This window comes from Dermacentor variabilis, unplaced genomic scaffold (assembly GCF_050947875.1).
Source record: "Dermacentor variabilis isolate Ectoservices unplaced genomic scaffold, ASM5094787v1 scaffold_12, whole genome shotgun sequence".
Lineage (NCBI taxonomy): Eukaryota > Metazoa > Arthropoda > Arachnida > Ixodida > Ixodidae > Dermacentor > Dermacentor variabilis.
The window spans coordinates 37,622,496-37,648,337 of NW_027460280.1; the positions used below are offsets into that span (position 1 = coordinate 37,622,496).

A 25,842-nucleotide genomic window follows, 5' to 3' on the forward strand; every position below is an offset into this window, starting at 1 on the left:
TGGTGGGGATGTCTAAAGCGACCCCTTAATTGAGGGCTCCGGATTAATTTTGACCAGGTTTTTATGCAAAGCTCGGTACAGGATAAGGTCCCCTCTCCCCTTCTTTCTTTTTTTCTTTCTGCCTGAATCGGAATGCAGCTGCCGTGGATGGGACTCGATGCTGCGACTTGGTTGTCAGTAGCAGAACGCCATAGCTAAGGGAGAGCAATCGTCGATCGGAGTATGTTCTAACTTAAAAGCAATTGTTGATTGAACATGAACTGGGCGATTCCTGTACTATTTGACATGATTTGATATCTGTTCAGGCAAGCTGGCTTGAACGCCCGGCCGGTCAGGTAGCACGCGCGGAGGCTGCGTGCTGGCGCACAGGTATTACCGAGTGGGGCCCGTCGGGACGGCAGCAGGCAAAAGTCCCGCGAGCTGGCCCACATGTACAGGCTAGCCCAGTGACCGAGCGCACTCGTAATGGCCCAGTGGCCCTGCAAGGCCGGTCCGCGGGACGGCCGCCGCCATGGCCAACTAATCGCGGCTGCTGGATCCCCCCTAGGCGCGTGCAATGGGAGCAGCCTAGCAGCGGCGGCGCTATCGGCGGCGGCAGCCGCGCGGTTGTTTTGTCGCTTCTCCTGAGCGCGGAGTGTGAGTGGCCGACAGGCTGAGGCGGGCGCACCGGGCGGCCGTCGGCTCCTCGTTCGCTGGATCAGCGATGCCCGTGGCCAGCCCTCAGCACAAGGAGAGTGCGGCTAGCACCGTGTCCCGCTACCTGCTCCCCAAGCCGCCCCGGCACAGCCCCCCGCTGCTGCCGTCGCCGGGGCCCGGCTCGCACCATGGATTCTCACCCGATCCGCAAGCTTGCCTCCAGGTGAGCCTCTTGTCAGCTGTCCCTGACGGGGCGACTGGCACCCGCCGGCTGACTTGCCGTTATCTGTCGGATGCCAACCGCTTCCCACATGCCGCGATCGCGGACGGCTGGGGTCCCGCTCGCGTCACTCGGTCTGCGCAGTTGGCTCTTGACGAACGGGGCTTCCCGGGGTCGTGCGGGCGTCCCCGCACCTCGCGACCCGAAGCCCCGCCGGGGGCACGCCTCGATCGGACCCCGCGGGGCCCCCTCTCCTTTTGACGCGCGCGCCTGCTTCCTCCCGACACAAAGCCGTGGCAAGTCTCCGCAGGACGTGTTCGCTGGACTGCGGCGGCCAGGCGCTCTGAGCGCTGCACGGATGCCGCCACCGAGGGGGAAATAACGGGGAAGGGAGGCGCCGGCCTTTGTTTGGTTAGTTTGGTAGACTCATGCACTGATGCCGTTCTGGTGTGTGCCGGAATGTCGCGGGCCGCCTGGCGTAATCAGTCGTTCTAGTGCAGCCTACTGCTGGGCTGGTGCCTGTGGCAACGGCGATCGCCTGGGCTCAGTGCGCGCTCGTCACGCTTTGCCCTCGCCCCGCCCCCTCTGGGTCCCTGTACGTTGATACGGCCTCTCAAAATCAGCCGGACGTGGTTTCGTTCGTTTCAGATCTGTTTCAGGTGTTGTGTATGTTGATCCCAGTGTAACAGCTGGAATCTATATTATAGTCTATTAGCAAGCGCGTGAGCCATTCCATCGCTGCCACTGCTGTGCTTACGTGATCGCGGCTCTTGGGAAACCTGCAGTTTCTTTGTCGCTTACCGACCTTCTCTTACTAGTTCTCCCAGCTGAGCCAGTTTCCATTCATAAACGTGCTTTATTTTACCGTATAGTGGTAGCGGACGCGCTACGCCGTTGAGACGCGTGTTTTGCTTTTGTTTATGTGCGCGCTGTACAGCGCTTCGGAGTGCAAGCTAGCATGACGCACGTACCGAGCGGCCGGAGCAACGTAATCGTGTTCCGTATAACTGGCATCTGACGTGACGCAGGTCGCTCTCTTGGGCAGGGTTTCGTGCAACCATGGCGCTGAATTCGTCCACGGAAAGCTCGGGAACAACGTTTATACGTATCGTAGAGCCTGAGAAACTCCACACGTAATGCCCCAGGGAAGCACTGGCCTGTGGCGAGCACTCTCATAACTAGCCATTGTGCAAGATTAAATTGCGCCTGTGTGTCGGAATAATCGAGCCGAAAGGGGGGCAAGCAGTGGCTCAGTTTCCCTCGCGCAGGTGTGGACATTGCGGTGAGCGAAAAATGGCTTTAAAAAAAAAAAAAAGGAGGGGAGGGGGGGGCGAACACCACGGGATGCTTTCATTTTTTTTTTATCGGCGCCACTGCTGGGGCACAAACATTTTGCAGTCAGTGTGAGAAAGTGTTGGGTTCGACGTTTAACTCGGGTAGCGGCAGCTGTGTGCCTCAATTAACGAGAAAACTGTACCTTTGGCCACTCAGCGCTTGCTTTGTGTGCGCTGTAATTATTATGTTCGTTCTTTGGCCATACATTCCCCTGGTTGGAGGGAATTAGATATTTTTGTTTGACGAAGCTGAACCCGCGACGGTGGCTTTCAGTGCTGAAGGAGCGACTCATGTCCCGAGTGCGATGCGGAAGTGGAAAGGAGGCGGAAACGCGGGCAGGCAGGAAGTATAACGCCAGACGAAACGAACTTTCCCTCGAAAGCGCGATCGTTTCTGACGCATGTGTGCTTAATCTGCCGGTTGGCTTTGGATGCGTTGCACTGCAGTTGAGACAGACCAGCACGGGTCTGCTGCGTGCTTCGCATTTGCGGGGGAGATCAGTGGTCGCGGTGGAGGACGAGCGCGAGGCGCGCCGGCTTGTGGCGCGGGGTTCCGACAACACACGCCACCGCTGTGTGGCGCTGCCGATAAATTCGTGGTAAGGCCCGTTTTTGGCACTTGCAGCGCCGGGGCCGTTATGCAGGAAAAATACATTTCGACTCTTTAGGAGTTTCTCTATAGCTCGACCGTTTCGCGCCTGTTTAGTGCGCTCTGTAAGGAGGTTAACTCGAATTTCCAACTCGCGTCAGTTCAGCGTGCGGCCCGGGACGTTGTTGGTAGTTGGCTAGGGTATGGTAGTTTGGTTCTGCGCTGTTTATTATTAAGCGTATAACGCGATGATGTGAACTTGCATAGGCTTAGCCAGGATTGCTGGTTTTGCGAGATTACGTCATTAAGTTGTCGAATACGCAACGGTCATCGATTGAATATAATCGGGTGATGCCACTAAAATAATATTAAAAGGAAAACACGGTTCTTAGGATTGTAGTATCATTTCATAATCCGTGCGGCATTATATAATGCAGTTTAACGGTGGGTGAATATGTGTATACTTATTATGCACAAACTGTCACCACCCATCTGCAATGCGCGACTCTTTTAGTCATGTTATGCGGTAGACGTTACTTTGTACTGCAATTGAAACACGATTTAACGAATTAGTGACCACGCTCGAATTATTTCGTTATATCGGGAAGTTTGTAAAATCGAGAAAGGACTTTTTCGGTCCTTCGAAATCTAAAATTGTAACGTAGTGACACGCAAAAGTTACTGCGGCATCGTATTTGCCGCTAATCCAGCCATCTGTTGCATAAACCACGAAATAACGAAAGCAAGCACCGCCGCCCCTAGCGAGGCGGTCTTGAGTCCGCAGTTCCGTGCATGGGCGCGGCATGCAGCCTCGTCAAAATAAAGCTAGGGCCGCGACTAGGGCACCTAGATGTTTTAACACGTTAGCTTTAGAGTGCACGCTCGAAGAAAAACCCGTCTGTGTCAAAATTAGAAAGAAATCACCGCTTTTTTTTACTCATTTATTTCAGCAAAAACTTCGTTAAATTGAGTTCGGCCAAGTTAGTTTCGTTAATTCAGGTTGATGACAACATCGAACCCTATGGGTACCTGCTGGGGAACAGAAATTTCTTCGTAAGATCGGGAACTTCGTAAAACCGGGTTTCCTTAGATCGAGTTTTAACTGTATATAACGTCGTCTTCCAATCGCGTTATGAACAAAATGTAGAGCTTGACGTCACAAAGATTCGGCAGCACTGCCGCCAGCTTCTGTGTAGGCATATCAGATGGCTGTATTCCAATGGCGGTTCTTTTCGAACGGCAGGACGATAACTTTCGTTTTTTCTTTTTCGGATGTTCTACGACGATGCCATTCCCTGTTCAATATATCATCAGAAATATATAAATAAGAACAGAAGGCGTGCCCTTCGGCACGCCTCTGTTTTGCCTACAGGACGAAACCAAGAAGCAGTTTAAGAAGGACAAATACCTCACCGACATAGGGCACTAGTTTGGGCTCCGAACACGGTGCCCTTTGTTGGAGAATTAATTGCCTAAAAAACGCAGCCCAGGAAATTATATCACAGCGAGTAGAGTGCATCTGGTGGTGTGAGAAGCTGGTGGAGCCACAGTTTCACACCGTGCGGAGGAAGCACGAAAGTCGAGCTGATGTGCAGAGAGAGGCGGTTGCGCAGGCGCACGGTTGCACTTGAAAGGCTGGGGAGAGGCGCCAGAGAGTTTGTCACGGCATCTCGTAGCCGCGGTTCGGTTGCCTGTGTTACGCGTCTCGGCACGAGCTCCCGCAGGCTCGCCCGAAAGCACGGCCGACGCCGCGGGCCGGCCACGGATGCATCCTTTGTTTGTGGCTCCTGTAGGTGCTGAACCAGTCGTATCTGAAGGGCTGACTACAAAACGCAGCTTCAGACAAACAGGGATGCGCCGATTGGGCACCGTAGCAGATGTTCACAGCAACTGCTACTGCGCGAAGCACTGCAACTATACGCGGGTTACTGCGCTACAGCATTCGCTCTCGTCGCTTAGCACTTAATTTATTGGACAGGACTCATCCGCCTTTTATTATTATTATTTTTTTGCTTGCACGCTGATATCTATACATTCGTATATGCTCTGCATTACTACACTCTGCGTCGCAGCGGCCTCTTTGTTTACAAGCATGCTGCTTCTGTAGATAGGTGAGTCAGCCCTGTTTCCGCGACTCCTCACCTCTGTGGCAGTTAGGGGAGTCACGATAAGGAACAAACTGCGCATTCATACGAGCGCGCTACGCGTATTCTGGCATCCGTATGTGCGAAAACAAGCTGGAATAAATCGAAGTACAACGCTTGATGAAAACATCCTGGTTATAAAAAGTAAGCCGATAGTAGTAGTAAATACTGGGGGGCGTGGCTAACGGTTGTGGGAATTCTTGGATAAATTACCATTATTATTTCGTAATACGTGCAAAGCGCTGCAACTTTTTGTGAAATCGCGATGGCTTTCGCCTTCGGCAAGGTCGAAAAATCACTTGAGGGTTTTTTGGTTTCATTGATATAGGTTACCATGCAAGTATTTAGCCAAAATAAAAAAAAGTATCCGCGCGAACTGTACTGCTCGCGGGCCTTTCTGTGTAACGTGCTTTTGAACGCGACTTGTCAAATTAATGCTGTTTGCGATTACCATCGCTGAGCTTGTGTAAACGTCGTCGCATTTGACGCTGTCACCCGCCGTGGTCGTTTAGCGGCCATGCTGTTGGCCCTGCTATAAGTACGAGATCGCGGGATGAAATCCCGGCCGCGCGGCGGCCGCATTTCGATGGGGGCGAAATGCAAAGACGCCCGTGTCCCACGCATTGGGTGCGCGTTAAAGATCCGCAGGTGGTCAAACTTTCCAGAGTCCCCGCTACGTCAGTACCGACCTTAAAGCTGTGAATTTGGCTCTTAGTTTGAGTACATACGTCTGGGCCATGTCGAGGATGTGCTTTCCTTTGTCCGTTAGTGCTGCTTGGTTGTGAGAGGCAGGTTTTTACTGGCCCGTCGATCGCTCCGTCTGCGTACGCGTCGCCCGCAGCTACGTGCCCTTGGTGACACGGCTGAACTCCACGTGTCGCGTGGCGCCATCTTCTCGGTGCCGTCCAGCAACAGATGTCCAGCAACATCCAGTCGGAAGTTCACAGTGGGGACTGTTCAGTGCTTTTTAGTATTCAATCGAATATTAAACTAATTTTGCCTCAAAATAGTTCACGCCGTCCGCTTGCAGGGAGCCATTTACGGTGTCCGCGCGCCAGGAGATGCATCCCTCTGCCAAACCTCAAAAGCACATTTTTCTTTTAAATTTCAGCGCTTTCCTCGGAAACAAGTGTGCGATAAGGTGCGTTATGCAGGCATAAGTAAATACTAGTCGGCAGGCGTTATCTAATCAGTGCCGTAACAGTAATTCAGACAAAAAAGTGACCGATATGATGCATTAGTCAGGCAGCTGAAAGTAAATACTGGTCGGCACGCGTTATCTAATCAGGACGGTAACAGTGATTACGTGTTCGCTGCAAGGGTGCCGCGCTATCGTGATAAAATGAGACGCGATAACAATGATATGACTAGCCCACCACACTGCGCCTAGAGAGTGCAGCGGGTTTGGACATATAATCGCTATCACCACCACCAGCATCGTCATCATTATCACCCTGCATGAATAGCGCCCCCAGCCTCTTATTTATTATTTGTTCCCTTTCTCGTGAGGGATGTACTACTGCAACCGCCTTGCAGCTTGTGGTCGATGTGGATGCCAAAAAACTCTCATTGCAGGCTTAGCCGCTTTGAGGCGTTTTGACATAAGATTTCCGACATGTAATTTTTTTTTTCACTTTATGTGAGGACCAAAACCCTCTAAATCTTAGCCCAAACAAGCGTTACACCACCCTAAATTATTTACTACATTACTACTTCTTTCGACAAATGAGTTTACTTATCGCGAACTGGATTCCACATAACGTCATGAAACATAGGCTCACTCCATTCTTGCAATCGCTGCTGCTGCCACAGCCAGAAGAAATGTCTGCTGCACTTTATTTTGAATTTTTTTTATTAGAAACATCATCATATCTGGCCTCATTACTACACAACGTAAGAAAATTTTACTGTTTGTCTAGACGTCACGATAATGTCGTGGTGCCAGGTCCGTCATTTTGGCAGCAACCGTAGTGTCAAATTCAAATATGAGCGTTTCCCAGCTTTCGTGTTTGCGCATTGTTATCATTTCACGTGCGACAAGCCTGTGCTACAGTTTCTGCATGTTCTAACATATATTTTACTGAAAGTTGTTATAGGTCGCTCATATATACGCAGCATCTTCGTGCGACAGCGTGCGAGGAGAGATGTGTTCTACGACTATTTGAATTCTCGGAGAACACGGCATTTTCCTGCATAGTGGTTTATGTTGTGCTCACGTGAGGTTTTCTTCTATTTTTTTTTTTTACTTAACATTCGTAGTACAGCTAGGGGTACAACGTAGAATTTTGTGGCACTCGGCAGGCACTACCGCATCATAAATGACAGCCTATCGATATCATTCTATGGAATCAAATTCTGCCAGTACTAACCTATAGGATCAAATATTTTAGGGTCGGAGAGAAACGTTTTTAACCAAACCGAGGACCGGGCAACGAGCGATGGAAAACCCGCCGTGGTTGCTCAGTGGCTATGGTGTTAGGCTGCTGAGCACGAGGTCGCGGGATCGAATCCCGGCCACGGCGGCCGCATTTCGATGGGGGCGAAATGCGAAAACACCCGTGTACTTAGATTTAGGTGCACGTTAAAGAACCCCAGGTGGTCGAAATTTCCGGAGTCTCTCACTACGGCGTGCCTCATAATCAGAAAGTGGTTTTGGCACGTAAAACCCCATAATTTAATTTTTTAACGAGCGATGGAAAGGAAAATAGTAGACGTAACGCTAAGAGATAGAAAGACAGATTAACAGAGCGGGCAGCTTATATTCTAGCTGCGATTAAGGGGAACACGCGGTCAGGCCACGTGATACGTATAGTTGATTAATGTAACAGAACTAAGGGAAACACAGTCAGGAGCGGCCGGGGTCAAGATAGGGTGACGGGAATTTGCAGGCAGAATGAAATCAGCTCTCACATGATCTGTTTGTGTAGCTATAGCTGTGGGCACGGACATGATGGCGAAGTGGACAGGAGCGCTCCCTGCTCCTGTCCGTCCTGTGTTTCCTGCGTCTAAATGTGATGGGCGGCAGCTTGCCGGGCATTCCTCGCCTCTGCTCGCTGCGGCGCATGCAGTAGTGCACAGAAGAGGCTCGAGTTTAATTATCTGTAATGATAATCACCGCTCACGTCACGACTTGGATTCGCGGAAAGACGACTTAGTGCGAGCTCTGAGGGAGGCCGAGCAGCTGCTGAAATCGGTGGTGCCGTGCTGCTAGGCCGTGTTGTGACGCATATAAGCGGCCCTGGCAGACAGGTCTGTTAGTTCTCCCATATATGCCAAGGGTGGCGGCCGGAGACAATCGAGGGATGTGCGTCGCATCTGTCACCGCCGCCGTCGTCGCGCGGAGCCCGAAGGCAGAATTCAAAATGTGCGCATGTGCATGGCATTGTGTGGGGGCATTGTATGCGCGAAGCTTCGCCCTGCGGCACCTGTGACCGCGCCGGTGACAGTTGTGTTGTTCGTTAAGCCTCTCCCCATTTCTTTCGTTTTTCTTCCCTTCGCGATGCTGAAAAAGTGCGCGACATTTCTTCAATGCAGGTTGGACGCGTTCTTGTCTTGCCGCCGACCGTGAATTTTCACAATCCCCGCAGCTGCTTCTATTTTTTTTTTCCCCTCAGACTGAAGTTTATCATGCGAAGCAGTTTTTTTTTTATCTTTAAGGGGGGACGGGAGTGAAGAGGAGGAGATGCAACGTGGTCATTTAGATAACTAAGTTTCGCTAACTGAATTTAATTATAAAATTTGGGGCGTGCGTGTAAATAGCAAATTCGAAGCCCGTAATTTTTTCCACCATTTGTGGTGGCATGGCCGCTCGATGGAAAAGTTGCGCAGTACTTGTCCGGGACTTCCCTAGTGAGAACTGTCGCCGTTACATCATCCCCTTCCTTCCACACTCATAATCATTATCTGCTCGCGTCGCCCGCCCAGTGGAGGTGTGACGTACGTAGGCGGGCGATATGATAATCCTGGCATGGTGTCGCGAGAGGCTTATCTGTAGGCTAGCTAAAGAAGAGCACGATACGTATAAACAAACAACACTTGCTCCGGCATCGATCGAATCGAGCTGGCGCAGGATACACACGGCGCGATACGTTCGTTTGTCAACCCGGGTTTGCAGACTTCAGAGCTGGAGCTTCAAACGTATATGTTGAGGCACGATCGCGATACAACGATACCAAAAGATGGAGTGGCGTCTAGAAATGCCAGGCTTCAAATCTTGCGATAATTAACGTATGCTCCAAACTTAGTATTTAAAGAGTTCATTAGCGAATTTGTAAATGATCGTTGCAGTTGACCTCGCTTGGAGAGTGAGCCTGCCGATAAAACCCAGCTGTAAAGTTTGTTTTGAGCATGTATGTTATATGCTCCTAAAAACGAACAACCCTGTTTGCATCCTTGTCTTTTTTTCTTTTTTCGTCTCACATAAATGTTACACACTGATTACCTGTAACACTTGCATGTAATGGTTTTGCTTGTTTGTTATTTACACTGGTTTATTAGTGACACGCTGCTTTTCTTTCCCCCCCACCCTCCCCTTGTTCTTTCTGTAGTTTTTGTATAATGGTTGTGTAATGTGTTGTATAATTCGTGAGTTCTTGCGATTACAATTTCTGTATATACCCCTTTACGCAATGCCCTTCGGGGCCTAAGGTATTTTGAAATAAATAAATAAATAAATAAATAAATAAATAAATAAATAAATAAGATAACGCTGTATGCTGCTCGTTTGCACCTGACCAAATACTCAGCTATACACAAATGTAGTTTGCGTTGCTGCTGGCGTTAATATTACAGATAATATTTTTTTTCAATTATATCTTAACTTTGGCGACTCTATGTGCATACGCAAGTTGCTTTTTCATGTTAATTCTGGCTTTTGATTCAATCTGTGAGTAGCCATTGCATTATATCGTCTGCTATATGTTAGACTGATGCAACCGAAGAGCGGCACTAGTATAATCCATTATATCGTAAGTGTTAATTCCATTGCTATAGTCCTTGAATACGTTTTCCTTTCTTATGCTTCTGATTAACATTTTCTCCGGGCGAGGATTTCTTGAATGTCTTAACTGTTATTACTTTGAACCACGGAGATACAGCGGCCATAAAATATGCGTTTTCGTCGAAACTGGCGATACATAGTCTCAGGATTGCTATTGGATGGACTTGGTCTTTCTTGATCACTGGTCGTCTTGACTTTCGCAGTTGTGACATGCGCTCCGAAATAATTTTAAATATATAATTTTATTAAGTAGCTAATTGTAGATTGTTGCTTATCGTGCAAGTAATGTCAGCCTCATCAAATAATTAGATGAAGAGGTGAAATTTCACTTGCACTTCACTTGTTCACTTGCAATTTCAAGTGTTCTGCCGTGAACTAAAAAAAAAAAAAGTGTTCTAAAAAAAAAAGGGTAGGCTTCACTGTCAGCCCTATAACAGCTGTAATCATTATATTGCTTGAAAATTGTGTACTTCAAGGAGCAGCCCTGTGGCTTTACGAAAGTTCGTTTGGCAGCTTGTATAGCATAAGAATCAGAAGCAAAGGGAACGTTGTGATCAAGCAACCGCAATGTTTGCATGGAACATGTTGCTCTGTAGATCTTCAAATAGTTGTTTGGTAGCACGCCAGCGCAGTTAGATCGCAGCGCCCTGTTCCATTAATTTTTTTACCCCTCTGCTAAGTATTCGAGCACGATGCTACATACCCGTTCATGCGCGTGTAAACGGACATTAAAAAGAAATTTATTTTGGATGTATTAGTAAATTACCCTTTTAACAAAAATGCCACTCATACCGTGAGAAAAAGCCTCGGTGAGCCAGAAAATACGCGAAAATGAAAGACGGTTAACGACGCCGCCTTGAAGTTCCCATACCAAGTTGGCGTGACATCACGAATTTGGACGGAGTCTGCTCAGGCCTATAGATGGCGGACAACTTTCTGTGGCAATGAAGGGAAATCTGCGAGCGCGTGGCTACTGCATACGTGTTACCGCGCCAAGTAGTCCGGCAGCGTTTGACAGTGCTCGTGGTTGCTCGGAACGGACGCGGAACCGACGCAGCCTCCACGTGCGACGGTTTCGCGTTTGCTCAGATGCGGAAAGGAGAAGCGGCAAAATAAGTAATGCTTTACACTCAGTGGTGTGTTCTGTCTTATTTAAATGTTGCTAATAAGGTCTCTATGTTTTCTCTTCCCCGGCTTAAAATAATGAGGATTAAAATGCGGTATTCTTTTCAGAAGCGCTCTCACTTGTGCGCGCTTTGCCTCCGTAGTTTTCCCTTCATAGCCACAAAAAGTTGTCCGCGAGTACAGCAATTTTTTTTTTATCAGTGAAGATCTACTGTATTGTGTGTTCAGAGAGCCAATGACTTATACTAAGAACAATAGCCCCAGTACAAAAAAAATTATTTGGCGTCCGTGACGTCACACTGACGTAACGGCGCTGGGGTGTCGACGCGAAATTAAAAAAAAGAAAAAATGGAACGTTGACCTTCGAATAATCAACTTATTTGACATCACACGGACATAATTTACATGATGCGATGTCACACGCACGCGCACATAACAAGAGTTTGATTAGCAGAATTGAAAATGTAGGCTAAATTTCAAAGTTTTATTTAATTCTGCGCCGAAACACCAGCGGCGGTACGTCATTATGACGGCACCGATTTCAAAGTATGTTCTCATATTTGGGCCGTTTGCAGCGCAGTAGAAATTCTCGAAACTTGCTAAGTTTAGTCTTCTGCTCCAGCTAAAAATAAATAAATAAATAAATAAATAAATAAATAAATAAATAAAAACAAACAAGGCCAGAGCAGAAGCCCTCAAAATCTGTGACGTCACGGCGGGCTGGTGGGGGAACATTGTTGCAAATAAACCCAAATTTAACTTGAAACCTTCGTCACCACACGCTTTTGCGTCTTTTCTGACGGCACACACTTCCTGTCTCTGCAAGAGTATTTTTCTTGTTGGGGAGGGAATAGAATCACTCATTATTATTTTATGCACTTGATTTTTTAGGTTTAACAACCCTAAGCCAAAGCGAGCGTTTTTGTATTTCGCCCCCATCGTAATGCGACCATCGCAGCTGGGAATCGAACCCACAACCTTGCGCGGCAGGCATTCCCTGCATTTCGACGGCGACAACGTACAAAGTTGGGCCGAGCGTAGTCTACATATACGCCAGAGGGATCTGCCAAATAAGTCACGAAATAATAGGTATCCCGTGGTGAAGTGTAAGGCCTTATCGTCTGTCGCCTGCGTCTCAGGTTGAGAGCCGTCGCTTACGTCACTGTTTACCACCGCCGAAAAAAATTTACGAATGCTTACCGACTTCTCGGCGCGTCCTGCTGCGAGGCCAATTCGTTCGCCGTTCTCGGGTGAGCGCTGCGAGTTATGTAAGAGCAGTGGAGCTGCGAATGTTTTGTTTACATAAGGCAAGTCACGGGCGTGGCCAGCTCCGCCGCATTTTCGTGTCAAATGTAGATGTCGAAGTAGGCTACACTTTGTTTTCCGGCCGTGCAGGCATATTTCGAGGCATATAGTTATCGGCGTCTTAAATGCCGCAAGTAACTGCGTACCTCACTACACTTTACCGCAAGGGTAACATTGCAGTCACGAACGAAATTGCTGGACCAGCCAGAGTGCCCCGCTCACGAAGTGTCTAAAGCAGCGAAGGACGTTCGAATTTGCCTTGCTGAGCGTGCGATGCGTGGACGCGGAGATCTTTATTTTTACTGAACTTTGGCTACCGCGGCCTCGGGACGGTGAACGGACGTTTCGTTTCCTGGAGATTCTCGCATTTTGGGGCAGGGTGCCTTTTTGTGATCACGAGCTGCGTCGCTCTGCGCCCGTGCCTCGAGCTTCAGCACAGGAAGCTGCTGCTGCTTTCTGCAGCGGTTGGCGCGAGGGTGCGTGACTATGTGCAGGCTGGGTGGCTGGACTCTGGAGGCGGTGACGTCACGCGGCCGCCGTTTCGGCTCTCTGCTCGCTGGTCGATGGCGGCAGGAGCACGCAGGCCTTGAGCTGCTAAAACGCGAGCTGCCCTGCTGCGTGTTGCCAAGGCAACGGCCCTCCTAATCACGGCCTGCTGCAGGGCCCCCCTCCCGCACACTGGCTGGCGGCAGCTCGCTCCCGCTGGGCCCTCGGCCACCCGCCGCTGCTCTCAGAAGGACAGGTTTCTGGTGGCCGCGCTGCTCCAGCGTCCGTTTCTCGTCGGACGAGAGAAAGCGACTGCGCTTCTGAGTCGCGGGTCCAGAACAGCGGTGTCTAGCTACAGTCGCGAACCTGAGGACCACAAGTGCCACGAAATAATCATTTGTTTCTTCGCAGCGTAGGCATGGAAGGCTCAAATCAAACGGTAAAGCCTTATAATGTAATGCAAATGTAATGCATAAAGTCAATTAGTGTTGCGTGATATGGCTATATAACTCGAACTTCCCTGAGCTGTCGGCTGAACAGTTCTCTGAAAGGCCGTTCTAGCTTCGTCCTGCCCTCACGTTTCAGGCGATCAGAAAAATAAATGCTTTACAGTGGAAATTACAGGCTCACTTAAATATATTCAGGTATACTATGACGGCTCTCAGACGCGCTTGATCTCTGCAGATCGGTACTTGCGCGCTTCTGGGAAGGGAGAGGAGGCGGCTGGAGCGAGTATAATGAAACGACCGATTCGTCGTCGGGCCTGCGCTCAGCTAGAGAGCGCTCCTCCTGACAGCTTATGTGTACGAACCTGCGGACCTCGCATTGAAGCAGAAGAGAGTGTGAAACACTCGGCAAGCGGAAGAAGTCGCAGTAACCGTCGTTATTTGCTCGTCAGGAAAAAAGCCAGATCGTAAACATGGCTGCGGTGCACGGTGTCAACACGTCAAACCATCATTAAAGATCTCGCTCGCGCGCTCAACACGTACAGCTTCTTGTTTTTACTGCAGCAGTTATGAACTCGGCAACTGGGTTTTGCTGTGTTTTTCCGTCATGCTGTCGTCATCCCTGATTATGTTGCGCTTCATCCTCGCCATATGAAAACGACGCTGCGCGCGGAGCAAAGCAAAGCCGCCCCTGGGGAGGGCAAACTTGCGCAGGCGCCCCAGTGTGTTGTCGTTGGGAGCGGGACCACCGAGCTATCGCGCAGCTCTCGCCGCTCGGCAATTTGTGCGGCGTCTTTTCGTACATTTCGAAGGCGCATCAGGCACATCGGCAGCGGAAGGAGTCGACATTCTGTTCATCGCAATCATGTTCTTGAGAAGACGGCGGTGTGAGCGCCGTCTTCTCAAGTCCAAGATGGTCTCTCGAAAGATGGTCTTCAATGGCAGCTTTGAAACGGTAGATGTCAGTATTGTACGTGAAGCCGCCTGTTGCTTACTCTCCTTTCAGATCACACGCTTCCTCCTGTATATTTCAAGCTTGGTGCAAAAGCAGTGAGAGAGTGTAGTCATAAGGGAAAGGCAGGGAGGCCATCCTGCACTGGGGAAGGGATATTGACAGAGAAGGAGAGAAGTTCACACTTTGCACCGGTACACGCATGATCAAGCGTGCATTTAGAGAAACGCAGCCGCACTTTTGTGGCTTCGTACGTACTCTTAAAATTACACCCTTTGGGCCGTATCTTGTCCCACAACGATAATAGTAATTTGTCTTGCCCGCATTTCTTTTCTTGAACCCTGGGAGCCCGGCACTTCCAAGTCACGAACGGCATGCGCGTTATCAGCATGATAGACCATTCTCGACAGGATAGCAGCGAGCGCAGCGTTTTCAAGAAAGGAAACGCAAGCAAGACAGGTGACAATTATCGTTGTATGGCGGGTTACAACCCAAAGGGTGTACATTTGTTTAAGAGTGTAGGTGGGAAAGTAGAATTTCTCAGCGTTGAAGTTAACATAATTCGAAGTATTTAACCTTCGATCAACGCGTCCAGGCGCAGTGTTCCGAGTAGCACGTGAAATAATAATAATAATAATAATAATAATAATAATAATAATAATAATAATAATAATAATAATAATAATAATAATAATAATAGGTTGTAAGCTTCACGCGGAAGATAAACAGGACTTTATTTCCCTATAGCGTTAAAGGTGTTGTCATGCCAAGAGCTCAGGGAACGAAGGACCTTGGAGTGTACTTCGATAGCTCTCTGAATTTCTCGGCCCGCGCTCAGCAGACGAGGCAGCGTGCACTTCGAACGCTCGGCACAGTATGTCGGGTGACGAGAGACTTCAAACAACCTGGGCGATTTGCGCCTTAATGTAAGAGCGTATGCCTTCCAGTTCTTGAGTACACCACTGTGGTTTGGGACGGCACTTGTAGCTCAAATTGTGAACTTCTAGAAAATGTGCACAAGAAGTTCGCATCTATATTTAAATATCGATTCTGTCAAAAGCCTTCCATCTCCATAGAGCTAACAGAGACACTCACGTTACCTATACCCTCACCTGTAGACGCGATAGATCGGATGTCCTTTTTCTTCACAAATTAATACATGGAAAAATCTGCTGCTCGCACTTGCTTTCTAATGTGCGCTTTTACATTCCGCAGAAAGGCACAAGGAAACAGCGCGCCTTTCAACCTTCAGATTTTTGTGACCCTCTGTCTAGAGTGTAGGCGACATATAACGCCCATTCAGAGTACCTGAATATCTTCATGCCTAGTTTTAATATTTTCATGAAAGGAGTTGCAGAGGTGTTTCAATAACTGAACAAAAACTTCCGTATCTATTGTGTGTTCCGTCATTCTGTAATCCTTTTGTCTGTTTCGCCACTTTAGCCTTCTATTCTCTTCGTGTACACATTTTATGCTCTGTTAAAATTTGTATTCGCGAAATTATTATTCTTTTCTTTTTTATGTGTGCGCGCGTGTGTTCGTGTGCATTGCACTGTTCTTCATGTGCACTGTTTTGCCGAGTGCGCCAGCACCAAGACCCTCGAGGTTGTTCCTGGTCACTTTAATACGATTCCTTTATTATTATTATAACAGCTGCGGTAATTGACAGTCTGTTTATACTTAATTACATCGAAGTGCGACGTCACACCTGACACCTCACCCTGTGCACTGTCACCGAATTGTCTTTGAGAGGGCGTCCTTGCCATAACGCCGCACTGTACGCATTCGATGGCTGCACGTGCGCCGAAACATTGACAAGCTGGCTCCTCGCTGTGTACCTCTTGCCAGACTTTGAGCGACAGTGCGTTGCAAAGATGAGCCTTTGGGCAGTGGACGAGAAAATATGCCTGCATCGATGGGTTGACACAGTGAAGGACTCTCCATACGGTCTCTCCAAAGCAGCTCCGAGGTGAATGTTCTGCGGATTAATCGTCGGCGCCTGCTCTATGTACTGATCATGCACTGAGAATCACTGGTGCAGTCGTCTATCAGTCGTGAGCCACGGTGTTCGAGATCTTATCAAGATTGGCGGCTACGAAAGTGCGTTTTCTCTCTCTCTCCTAGTTAGAGCACTAATCGTAGGTAAAACACTGTTGTCTACGAGAACAACAACAACAACGTCTGTTTGCGATAATTCCTCTGCCTCGTCACCTTCCTTCTCCTAGTTTCCCACAAAGCAGCTTGAAGTTGAGACGACATGTGGAGGAGCTCTGGCCATTCTACTCGCTGCCGAGGCTTAACCTTTCAGCAGCTTGAGTGGTGTCTTACACTTTTCAGAGCGCTACGAAACTACCAGCCGAAGAGTGAGTGAGTGAGCGAGTGAAGAAACTTTATTGCAGGTCCGGCGAGGACGCGAACTCGTCGCGCGCCCGGCTAGTCCCACGTCGGGACCGGCAGGACGCCGGACGGCCAGGATTTGCTTTTCTAGAGCGGGGCTACGCAGAAGCGAGTCCCACTCGTCCTTGATGAACTTGGGGTATGTCGACCCGCACTCCCAGAGCATGTGCGCTAGAGTGGAGGTCTGCCCGCAGGAGGGGCAGGTGTCGTCGCGATACACGTCCGGGTAAGCCTCGTGGAGAACGGACAGGCACGGATACGTGCTGGTCTGCAGAAGCGTAAGCCAAACAGCTGGCGCCCTATTCAACGTGGGGTGAGGGGTTGGAAAGACCCTTCTAGACATGTAGAAGAATTTATTAATCTCGTTGTGATTAGCGGGAGCGTCCCTGTGGCCGTAGGGAGGAGGGGAGTCGGTGCTTCTTGCAGAGGAAGCGCGGTCGGTGAGCTAGGTCACGCGCAGCCTCGTGAGCAGACTCATTGAGGTTCGAGGGAGCACCCTCGACCGACCCTACGTGAGCGGGAAACCAGTGGACTGAATGATGCATGAGAGCACATCGACTCGAGCTGCTAAGAAGACGAGCAGCTTGCTTGGCGATGCAACCCTTCTGGAAAGCCCTAACTGCCGTTTTGGAATCGCTATATATCTCGGACCCACGACCGTCTAGCAGGGCGAGGGCGATGGCGGCTTCCTCGGCGACTCCGGGGTCTGAAGTGCGAATGGAGGCGCTATTGGAAATCTTGCCGCTGTAGTCGACCACAACGATGGCAGTGGACTTACCATCGCTATACTCCGCGGCGTCGACGAAGATTGCTCTAATGTCTCGTTGCTTGGTCTGTTTGACGATGGCTGCTGCCCTGGCCTTGCGTTAGGACGGAATGGACGTTTCGGGGCACAGGGGCCACTTCGAACTTGTCTCGAATACGCCTAGGGATCGGGTACTGACCATCTGGAATCCAGCAGGGTGGTGACCCAGCTCTTCGAGGATGTGTTTACCTGCCGCTGTGGTGCTCAGGCGAGTGAGTTGCGCGCGTTCTTGGGCTTCGGCAATCTCCTCGGCAGTGTTATGCACCCCCAGCTTGAGGAAGTCCTCGGTATGGGTCCTGATGGGTAGCCCGAGAGCCCTCTTGACCACTTTGCGGATGAGAGCGTTGAGCTTGTCTCGCTCCGCTCTGAGCCAGTTGTGCATAGAAATTGTGTACATAAAGTGACATAGTACGAAGGCATTGATAAGCCTGAGGAGATTGTTTTCCTTCATTCCTCGGTGCCGGTTTGCTATTCTGCGAACGAGGCGGAAAGCGGTGTCCGTCTTTGCGATGATATTGCGGAGAGCCGTTCCGTTCCCGCCGTTGAATTCGACAAACGTGCCCAGGACCCGAATAACGTCGACCCTGGGTATCACCCCCCCCCCCTCACAAGTGCGAAGACTGATGCTGCTTTCGGAGACTGGCTTCCAATCTTTGGGTCTGCCTCCCTTCTCTTTTCTGTAAAGCAGAAGCTCCGACTTGGCGGGGGAGCATCGAAATCCGGTGGGGCGGAGATACTCCTCGATCACGTCGATCGCCTCCTGCATGGATTCTTCGACTCTGCCCTCGCAGCCGCCGGAGCAACGTAAGGTGATGTCGTCGGCGTATATGGTGTGTTTGACGCCCTCTACGCGTGCCAACCTCTCGGAAAGACCAATCATGCAGATGTTAAACAGTGTGGGTGAGATGGGGGGGGGGGGGGGGACGGCGCCCTGAGGAGTGCCCCGCCCTCCGAGGGGCACATCGTCGGAGCGGAAGTCCCCAATGCGAAGCTTGGCCTTCCTGTACGTTAGGAATGAGCTGACGTAGCTATGGAATCTGGAACCGAGACCCAGGCCTGAAATGGTCTTTACGATGAAGCTGTGGAGCACGTTGTCGAAAACTTTCTCGAGGTCCAGGCCTAGCAAAGCCTTGACGTCTCTGGAACGGCCATCCACAATCTCATGCTTTATTAGCTTCAGTGCATCCTGCGTCGAGAGTCCCGCGCGGAAGCCGATCATGTTGTACGTGTAAACCTCTTTGTCTTCGATATACCCGTTGACCCTGTTAAGGACGACGCGCTCCATGACCTTGCCGACGCAGGAGGTTATAGAAATCGGCCTGACGTTCTCGATGTTCGGAGCCTTGCCGGGCTTGGGAATGAGCACCGTGCAGGCCATCTTCCATTCTGCAGGAACAACGGCGCTATTCCAGGACTCGTTGATTTTGTCGGTCAGAAAGACGATAGACTTGTCCTCGAGGTTTCTCAACATTCTGTTGGTGACTCCGTCTGGACGCGGTGCAGACTTGCGGTTGCGCGCGAAGATGGCCTGCTTTGGAGAAGTACGGAGAAGTCTTCGTCGAGCTTGGGGCGTGGAGGGCCTCGGTAGTCCGGAAGTTGGGTCGCCGGATCTCCGTCGCGACGGACGGGCAAGTACTTCTGTACGAGTTTTGAGACGAGCTCATCGACCGTGTGAGACCTGGTGGCTTCGTGAAGGGCCCGGGCCAACGTATGCCTCTGATTTGACTTCGAGCCGCTTTCGTCGAGAAAGTGCTTCAGCATATCCCGGGATTTGCCGTTGAGCATCTGTCCGTCGATGGATTCGCAGAGCTCGTCCCACTGCTGCTGGCATAGCGCCTTGCAGTGGTCATCGATGACCTTGTTGAGCTCCGAGATCTTTTTTTGGAGTCTCCGATTGAGCCTCTGACCCTTCCATCGGCGGAGCAGGGCGTTTTTGGCCTCGATAAGGTGGGCAAGTCTGCTGTCCATCTGCAGGACGTCGAGATCGGTTTCCACGTTCTTGGTAGCCCCGGAAGCGTTGTTACGGACGCCTTCGCACCATTCTTCGAGAGTGGCGGGTGCCCTGGCTCTGCCGGGTTCTTCGCGAATCTTGCGAAAGTGGTCCCGATCGATGAACGTGAATTCCTTGATCCTACTCCGAGACACCTTGAAGTTGATCTCGAGAATGCAGTGGTCGCTGCCGAACTCCATGGCGGTGTTCTCCCAGACCACGTCCTCAACGTTCCTGACGAACGCGAGGTCGGGTGTCGAGTCCCGGGTGACGGAGTTGCCGATACGCGTAGGAAAATCCTTGTCAGTGACCAGAGTGAGGTCCATCTCGTTGGCGTCTTGCCACAGGTTGCGCACCTTGGTAGTGTCGTAGACGTAAACCCAGATGCCGTACGGTGCGTTGAAGTTACCGACGACGACCAAGGGTCGAGGGCCGGCCAAGTCGGTCGCTTTCTTGAGGATGGTCTTTAACTGCTGGCGCGAGTCCCTGGGGTTGCTGTAGATATTGAGGACGAACACGCTGTTTCTGCGCTGATTCCGCTGCGGTACGTCGAGCAGGATCTCAACCATGACATATTCAATTCTACCACTCGCCAGCTTGAGGTCGTGGGTGAGATGAGTCAGCCTTTTATCAATCAAGGTGCAAAATCCCTCGCCCCCCGGGCAGGCCCGACACGGCCCTGTAGCCCTGGAGCGAGGCGGCGGAGACTAATGTTTCCTGGAGAGCAATGACTTGAGGTTTGACAGCGAAAGACCGGAAAAACTGCTGCAGAGGGGCTTTTTTGTTAGAATACCCCCTGGAGGTCCATTGCTAAATGCGAAAACTCTCTTTGGACCTATCCATTATGGCAGACCGGTTGGACTACCACCTAACGGGGCAGTTAAGGCTGCGCAAAGACTGGGACCTCCTGTCGCCGCCCTGATGGGATACTGAAGTCTAGCTTTCTTTAGTATGGTGGGAACGGTGAGCGGTTGTACGACGGAGGCGGATGAAGCCATTCGCGCCTCAATGGTGTCGATGCGATCAGCGAGAGCTCCGAAGCCCCTGTTGGGGTCTCCGAGTGCAACCTGAATTTGACGAACGTTATCGGTGAGACAACTGACGCTAGCGGTGACCTGTTTGAGGCCATCTGCCAGCCCAATGAGAGTTTGCTTAATCTCGCTGACTTCTGCGGACAACACTCCCGATTCACCTGTTTGTTTTACTACTGCTCTGCAGCCGAAGATAAAATAAGTAAACGTTATGTTAGACTATACCTGCGATCTCGGACTGTTTCAGGTGTTGGCCGAGTGGGAATAACGGTCTACCATATTTTTTTCTTATCTTTAATGTCTTCTTTGCCCAACTGAGTCGACAACGCGAACGTCACTGAGCCGAGGCAACACAGTCTCGTGATGCATTCTGCGCACGTGGTCTGCCCATAACATCGAGCGCTTCGATGTTTTCGCGCAGTTTGCAGGCTGTCTCAACGATCCGGTGGCGCTTTATAATCGCAGAACACGTAGACGGTCGCAAGAAACGTCGACCGCGTGTCTCGGGCTCCTGTTCGGCTAGAATTCGGAGTTTCGCCACCATCTCGAAAGAGGTTGTGCCAGTGGCGACGACGGTTTCGTGTTCGCTCGCGTCCTTCGCGGCCGATGGGTTGTGCGCTCGCCGTCGCTCCGCGACGTCGCGGCACCGGGAATCGCGATCTTTCCCTCGTATTTTCTCCTATTTTGGCGTAACCCGGCGGGGAGGAGGTAACAGGAAGTCGTTCATTTCTGAGCGACCCCGTATCGCGTGCGATAAACAGCCGAGGAAGGGCGGCGCGACGGCCGGCGGAGAGCACGGTGCCTTTCATTCTCGCCGGTCGCCGAGTCGCCCGGTGGCTTCCTTCACTGCTGCTGATGCTCCGCGCACACCTTGGCTGCTCGCGGCGCGGCAGCGATGCCAGCAGCGTGGCGAAATGGGCTGCCGAGGGTAGTGCGATAGGGCAAACTGTTGAGTCCATGTGCCCGATTTTTCTCATCTCCCAGCATGAGCCCAGGCTTGAGACACAGCGGCGTGTGGCGTTTCTTTATTGTATTTTTGTTTTTCCCACTCATTGAGAAGCGAAGTGCTGCCCTGTTTTTGTTTTCTCGTTTTGTTGGGCTGATAAGTTCGGACTAGCTGGTCTACAAACAGTGTGTTGTGTCACGCGTCTCCTCGAGGCGCATTTTTCAGTTCGTGAAAGTTCCATCTCTCGGTGCACGGTCGAGCTCCATTGTTCTTGAGTGTGGATGCCTCCTTTCGCCCCACTACGCGCGAGCGCTGGAGGAGCGCTTCGTGCTTGCTCAGTCTTTCAGCGGTTGCAGTAGGTGCACCTTGCCGAGTTATATCGTATGGAATATATACTGACAAGACCGAAGGTCCACATTACTGAGGACACTCGCTTTACGCGCGTTCCGATGGCTTCCTATACGTAAAGGGAGCAAATGGCCACGTTTCGATGCAGAACGCACTGAGCACTAGTACATACACGTAGCTCTTAGTTTCTTCAAACAGCCGCGTTCCTACAATAGAATCTTGTTAGAGAGCCGGAGGACGAACGCCATTTTCTGCGGCCGATGTCTCTATAGCGTCGCTATAAACAAGCTGCAGGAAGCGGCGGCGCAAACTTGCGATGTTTCTGCCGCCTTTGGTGTGGACCTGTGTTTCTCAGCCTTCTTGTAACCACTGTGATTCTGCGGCTGGTTTTCGAAAGAAACAGGGGTACGCAATGCTGGTGTAATAACTAGGTGTATATTTCAGTACGCCATTACTACTTTTTATGTGATTTGTCACTCGCAGGCTATGATCAGTGATATAGATGACGTTGCATGCAAGGAACCGATGTGCTGACGTCATAGCCGTATCAGTTAAAGACAGTCATTCCCTAGGGCTGTTCGATGTCAATCCGGTTTCTTGTTTTGTACTCGATCTGAATCAAGGTATACTCAGCTGGGCTTCGCATGGATAGGTCATCGCCAATGCATGCCCCTCCGTACCTTCACTCGCTGTTTCGATAAACGGCTGGGGCTCGTCAATGGTACGCCTCCCGCGGGCCCCATTGAACCTTCTTTAACAACCCCTCCAGGTCCACGTAGGCCACACTTTGAGAAACAGGTGGTGTAGACTTATCGCGATCCCCTTTGCGTGACGTGCACGAATGATCTCGCGAGTCTTAGCGCATTAACCCCTCTGGCATGAGTTTTGTGCGAGATAAACACTTGCGGACAAGTGTCCTGCCTATGAGTGTCATTCGAAGCGCCGTATAGCGAGACGTAGGAGGGTCAGTGTCCCTTTGCTTGAAAGCATGATTGCACGTTACGACTTGGTGCACGCTACAGCCTGCACAGTGCTACATTCGTTCAGGTCTGACAACGCCTGTCGCAAAGTTCGTTCCCTCTAATGGGGCACTGTAATGTGAAAATCTCTCTAACGATGGTAGCAAGCAGGAAAGTGCGCGATCGTGTAAGTTTCACCCTATGGCATGGCACAGAAAAGCAAAACCAAGTCGATTGGCGGCGGTGAAGTGAGAGCGCTAGTGAATGACTGTGTGAAGTGTGAAGTCATATTGAAGGGAGATAGAAGAGATAAGTGCAGCGCCGTAACAGCCATTCAGGCTTGTCGACTGCAAGTTTTCTTACGTTCTAAATGGATTTCGGCTGTAACTCTCTCTATTGCAGTCAAAATGTAAACCAAACTATAGTTCTGAAGACATCCTTAATATATATGGTGGCGGTTTGATGAAAGCCAAGGTGATCGGTGAAAGGCTACCCACCATTTGCCAGCTATTTTTCCAAATAATGAAGCGATGTTTCTTGCGAGTAATCTGAAATGTTTTATTTTCTTCTAATCTAAGTACTCACGCGCAGCAGTGGCTCGTGCCTATGAACTGGTGCCCTGCAGCTGCGTATGAGGTCGCGGGATTGAACTCCGGCCGCGGCAGTCAGAGAGCTAACAACGCTTGTCTGCACGTCGTAAGTGCAAGACCTAGATCCATCATATGAACCCCATGCAGGCGGCCAAAATGAACGAGCCTTCCCACAGCGTGTCTTACAGCCTTTAACGCGCGCCGCCGATATTAATTTATGCACCCTCTCCTAATACTAAGTTTTGCTAAGACAAAATAGCCCGCTATGTCGATTTTTTTTTTTTTTGTCGAGACGCGTGCGTTGCAAACAGCGGTATAGCGTCGCACCATGTCCACTCGCCGTAAACTTATTACTGCTGTAGTTCACGGTAGCCAAGTCGCATTCTACCAGCAAAGCTTCTGTCGGGCAAAACACGCCGTAAAGCCTAGTTTGCGCAACGCCTGGTTTGGGTTTCGGAGAAGGACCGTTTGCTTGTTATTTTCACATAGCTTGCGTAAGAGCGCATGGGCTGGCGTTGTGTCGCCGGGCCGTAAATAAAAGAAAACCGGCGCGTGCTTACAGCGCCTCTTTTTTCGTGGCTTCTTTCCCCGTCTTCCAAGTTTCCGCGTGCCTCGTCGACCAGTATACATTCACCAGTGGAAACTTCCTTCTTTTGCGTGCTACAAAGTGGCGGCCGGAAGGGGCACGAAGGAAATACAGGTGGTCACTTCAACAATTTTGACAACGGCTAAGTGGGCGGCGCCATGTTGGAACGTTGCAGTGTGGTTGACGCGGAAACTTCCCGCACTTTTGTGCAGGCCGAATGCGCGGTGATCGTCGAATCAGTCACACGACCTACTCGTAGGCGAGGGAGGGCAAGAAACGTGTCTGTGTGTGTGTGTGTGTGTGTGTGTGTGTGTGTGTGTGTGTGTGTGTGTGTGTGTGTGTGTGTGTGTGTGTGTGTGTGTGTGTGTGTGTGTGTGCGCGTGTGTGTGTATGTTACAATGTGGTTTTTTTGGTGCTGCGTGGTGCAGCAGCTAGAAAAGCAATATCCAGCGGCTCAACACTGCGGTCGGCCAGAAGGTCCAGACTTCGACCCGTTTCGTGACGCTGCTCGCCTTGCCACGCTTATCCGTACCACGCGTTCGGCCTGACGGCCATGTTGTCTCTCTGACTCAGGCGCAAGTGTTGAAGGCATTATTCTGTTTGTATTGCCTTTCTGATCTCGGCGCCGCGCAGTGTTGACGCTATAGTGGCGGATTATGCCTGCCCCACTTTATCACCAGTCAATGGACAACTGCACTGCGGAGAAAAAGTGCGGGTCCCTGGCCAAGGCGCAGGTGTTTGAAACCGGCGAAATGTTTCCTTGTTTTTACCAGCCGAGCTGTTTAAGCTTTTAGTTCCGCGGTGGAGCGTTACCAGAAAACTCAACCCAGCTGTGCGCCGCCTCGCGTTGCCTAGCAACCACCTGCGATCCTCCTCGTACTCCACGCGCGCAGGGCGGAGTCGTGACGTCACAGGCGAGTAAAAGCTCGGAAGAGCCGGTGCGGCGACATACCTCTCGCCTCCTCTACCCCGTGCGTACGTGCTGCTGCCATGGGAAGACCGAAGAAAGTCAGGACGCCCCAAGAAGAAGCAGCTGACAAGGAAGAACGTAGTACTGCCAAGCGAGAAGGGATGCGTTGCCGCCGAGCTGATCCGGAACACCGCGCCGAAGTCGACGCCGAGCCGAGCCTCCCGAGTTTCAGTCCAGGGAACGCGAGAGTCGGCGCCTGAATGCTCGACGTCGCCGAGAAAGCGATCCCGGCCTGCGATTGCTCGACAACTTTCTGCGTCAAGCCCGCCGAGACAACAACTTCGCGAAACCTAGCATAACCTCACAAAGCTTGAAACAGCTTAGACCCCCCCCCCCCCCCCCCCCAAGCCTACCATAACCTCGCAAAACCCAAAAACTTAGGCAAGCCACGTAAAAGCTATAGGCGATCGCAAGCTCCGCTGTTGACTCCAGCCTTGCACCAGTAGTGTAAGCTGCGCACGTTTATTTTTAATTTTTTTTTTCATTTACCGAGCTGCTAATCGCTGTTCCCCGCCCACATCTGTACTATGGTTCGCACTAGAGAACACGCAGCAAAACAAGGGTAGGGAATACATGTGCTCGGAGATCTCCGAGGAAAACACGGTGAAATAGACGGTACATATTCGAGGGAGTGAGCAGCGTAACCGCAGAACCTAACCCGCTGCGGTTGCTTATAGTGCTATTGTGTTGGGCACAAGGCCGCGGGATCGAATCCCTGCCACGGCGGCCGTATTTCGATGGGCGCGAAATGCTAAAACACCCGTGTACTTAGATTTCGGTGCACGTTAAAGAACCCCAGGTGGTCAAAATTTCCTGAGTCCCCCCACTACGGCGTGCCTCATAATCAGATTGGGGTTTCGGCACGTAAAACCCCATAATTTATTTTTAATTTAACCGCTGAACGTAGTAAATGCAACGCCGCCCTATATATATATATATATATATATACACACACACACACACACACCAGAAGAAAGGGGGCGA

At 50.8% G+C, this 25,842-nt stretch overlaps 1 protein-coding gene across 1 annotated transcript in view; it reads left to right on the forward strand.

The window, feature by feature from the left end:
- Positions 1–621: 621 nt before the first annotated feature.
- The window catches only part of mura (ring finger protein murashka), a 168,681-nt gene continuing 143,460 nt past the window's right edge, over positions 622–25,842 (forward strand). Inside the window, exon 1 of the mRNA XM_075677384.1 lies at positions 622–859. Coding sequence (XP_075533499.1) covers positions 704–859 — 156 coding nt within the window. The 5' untranslated portion in view covers positions 622–703. The remainder of the gene's footprint in view (positions 860–25,842) is intronic.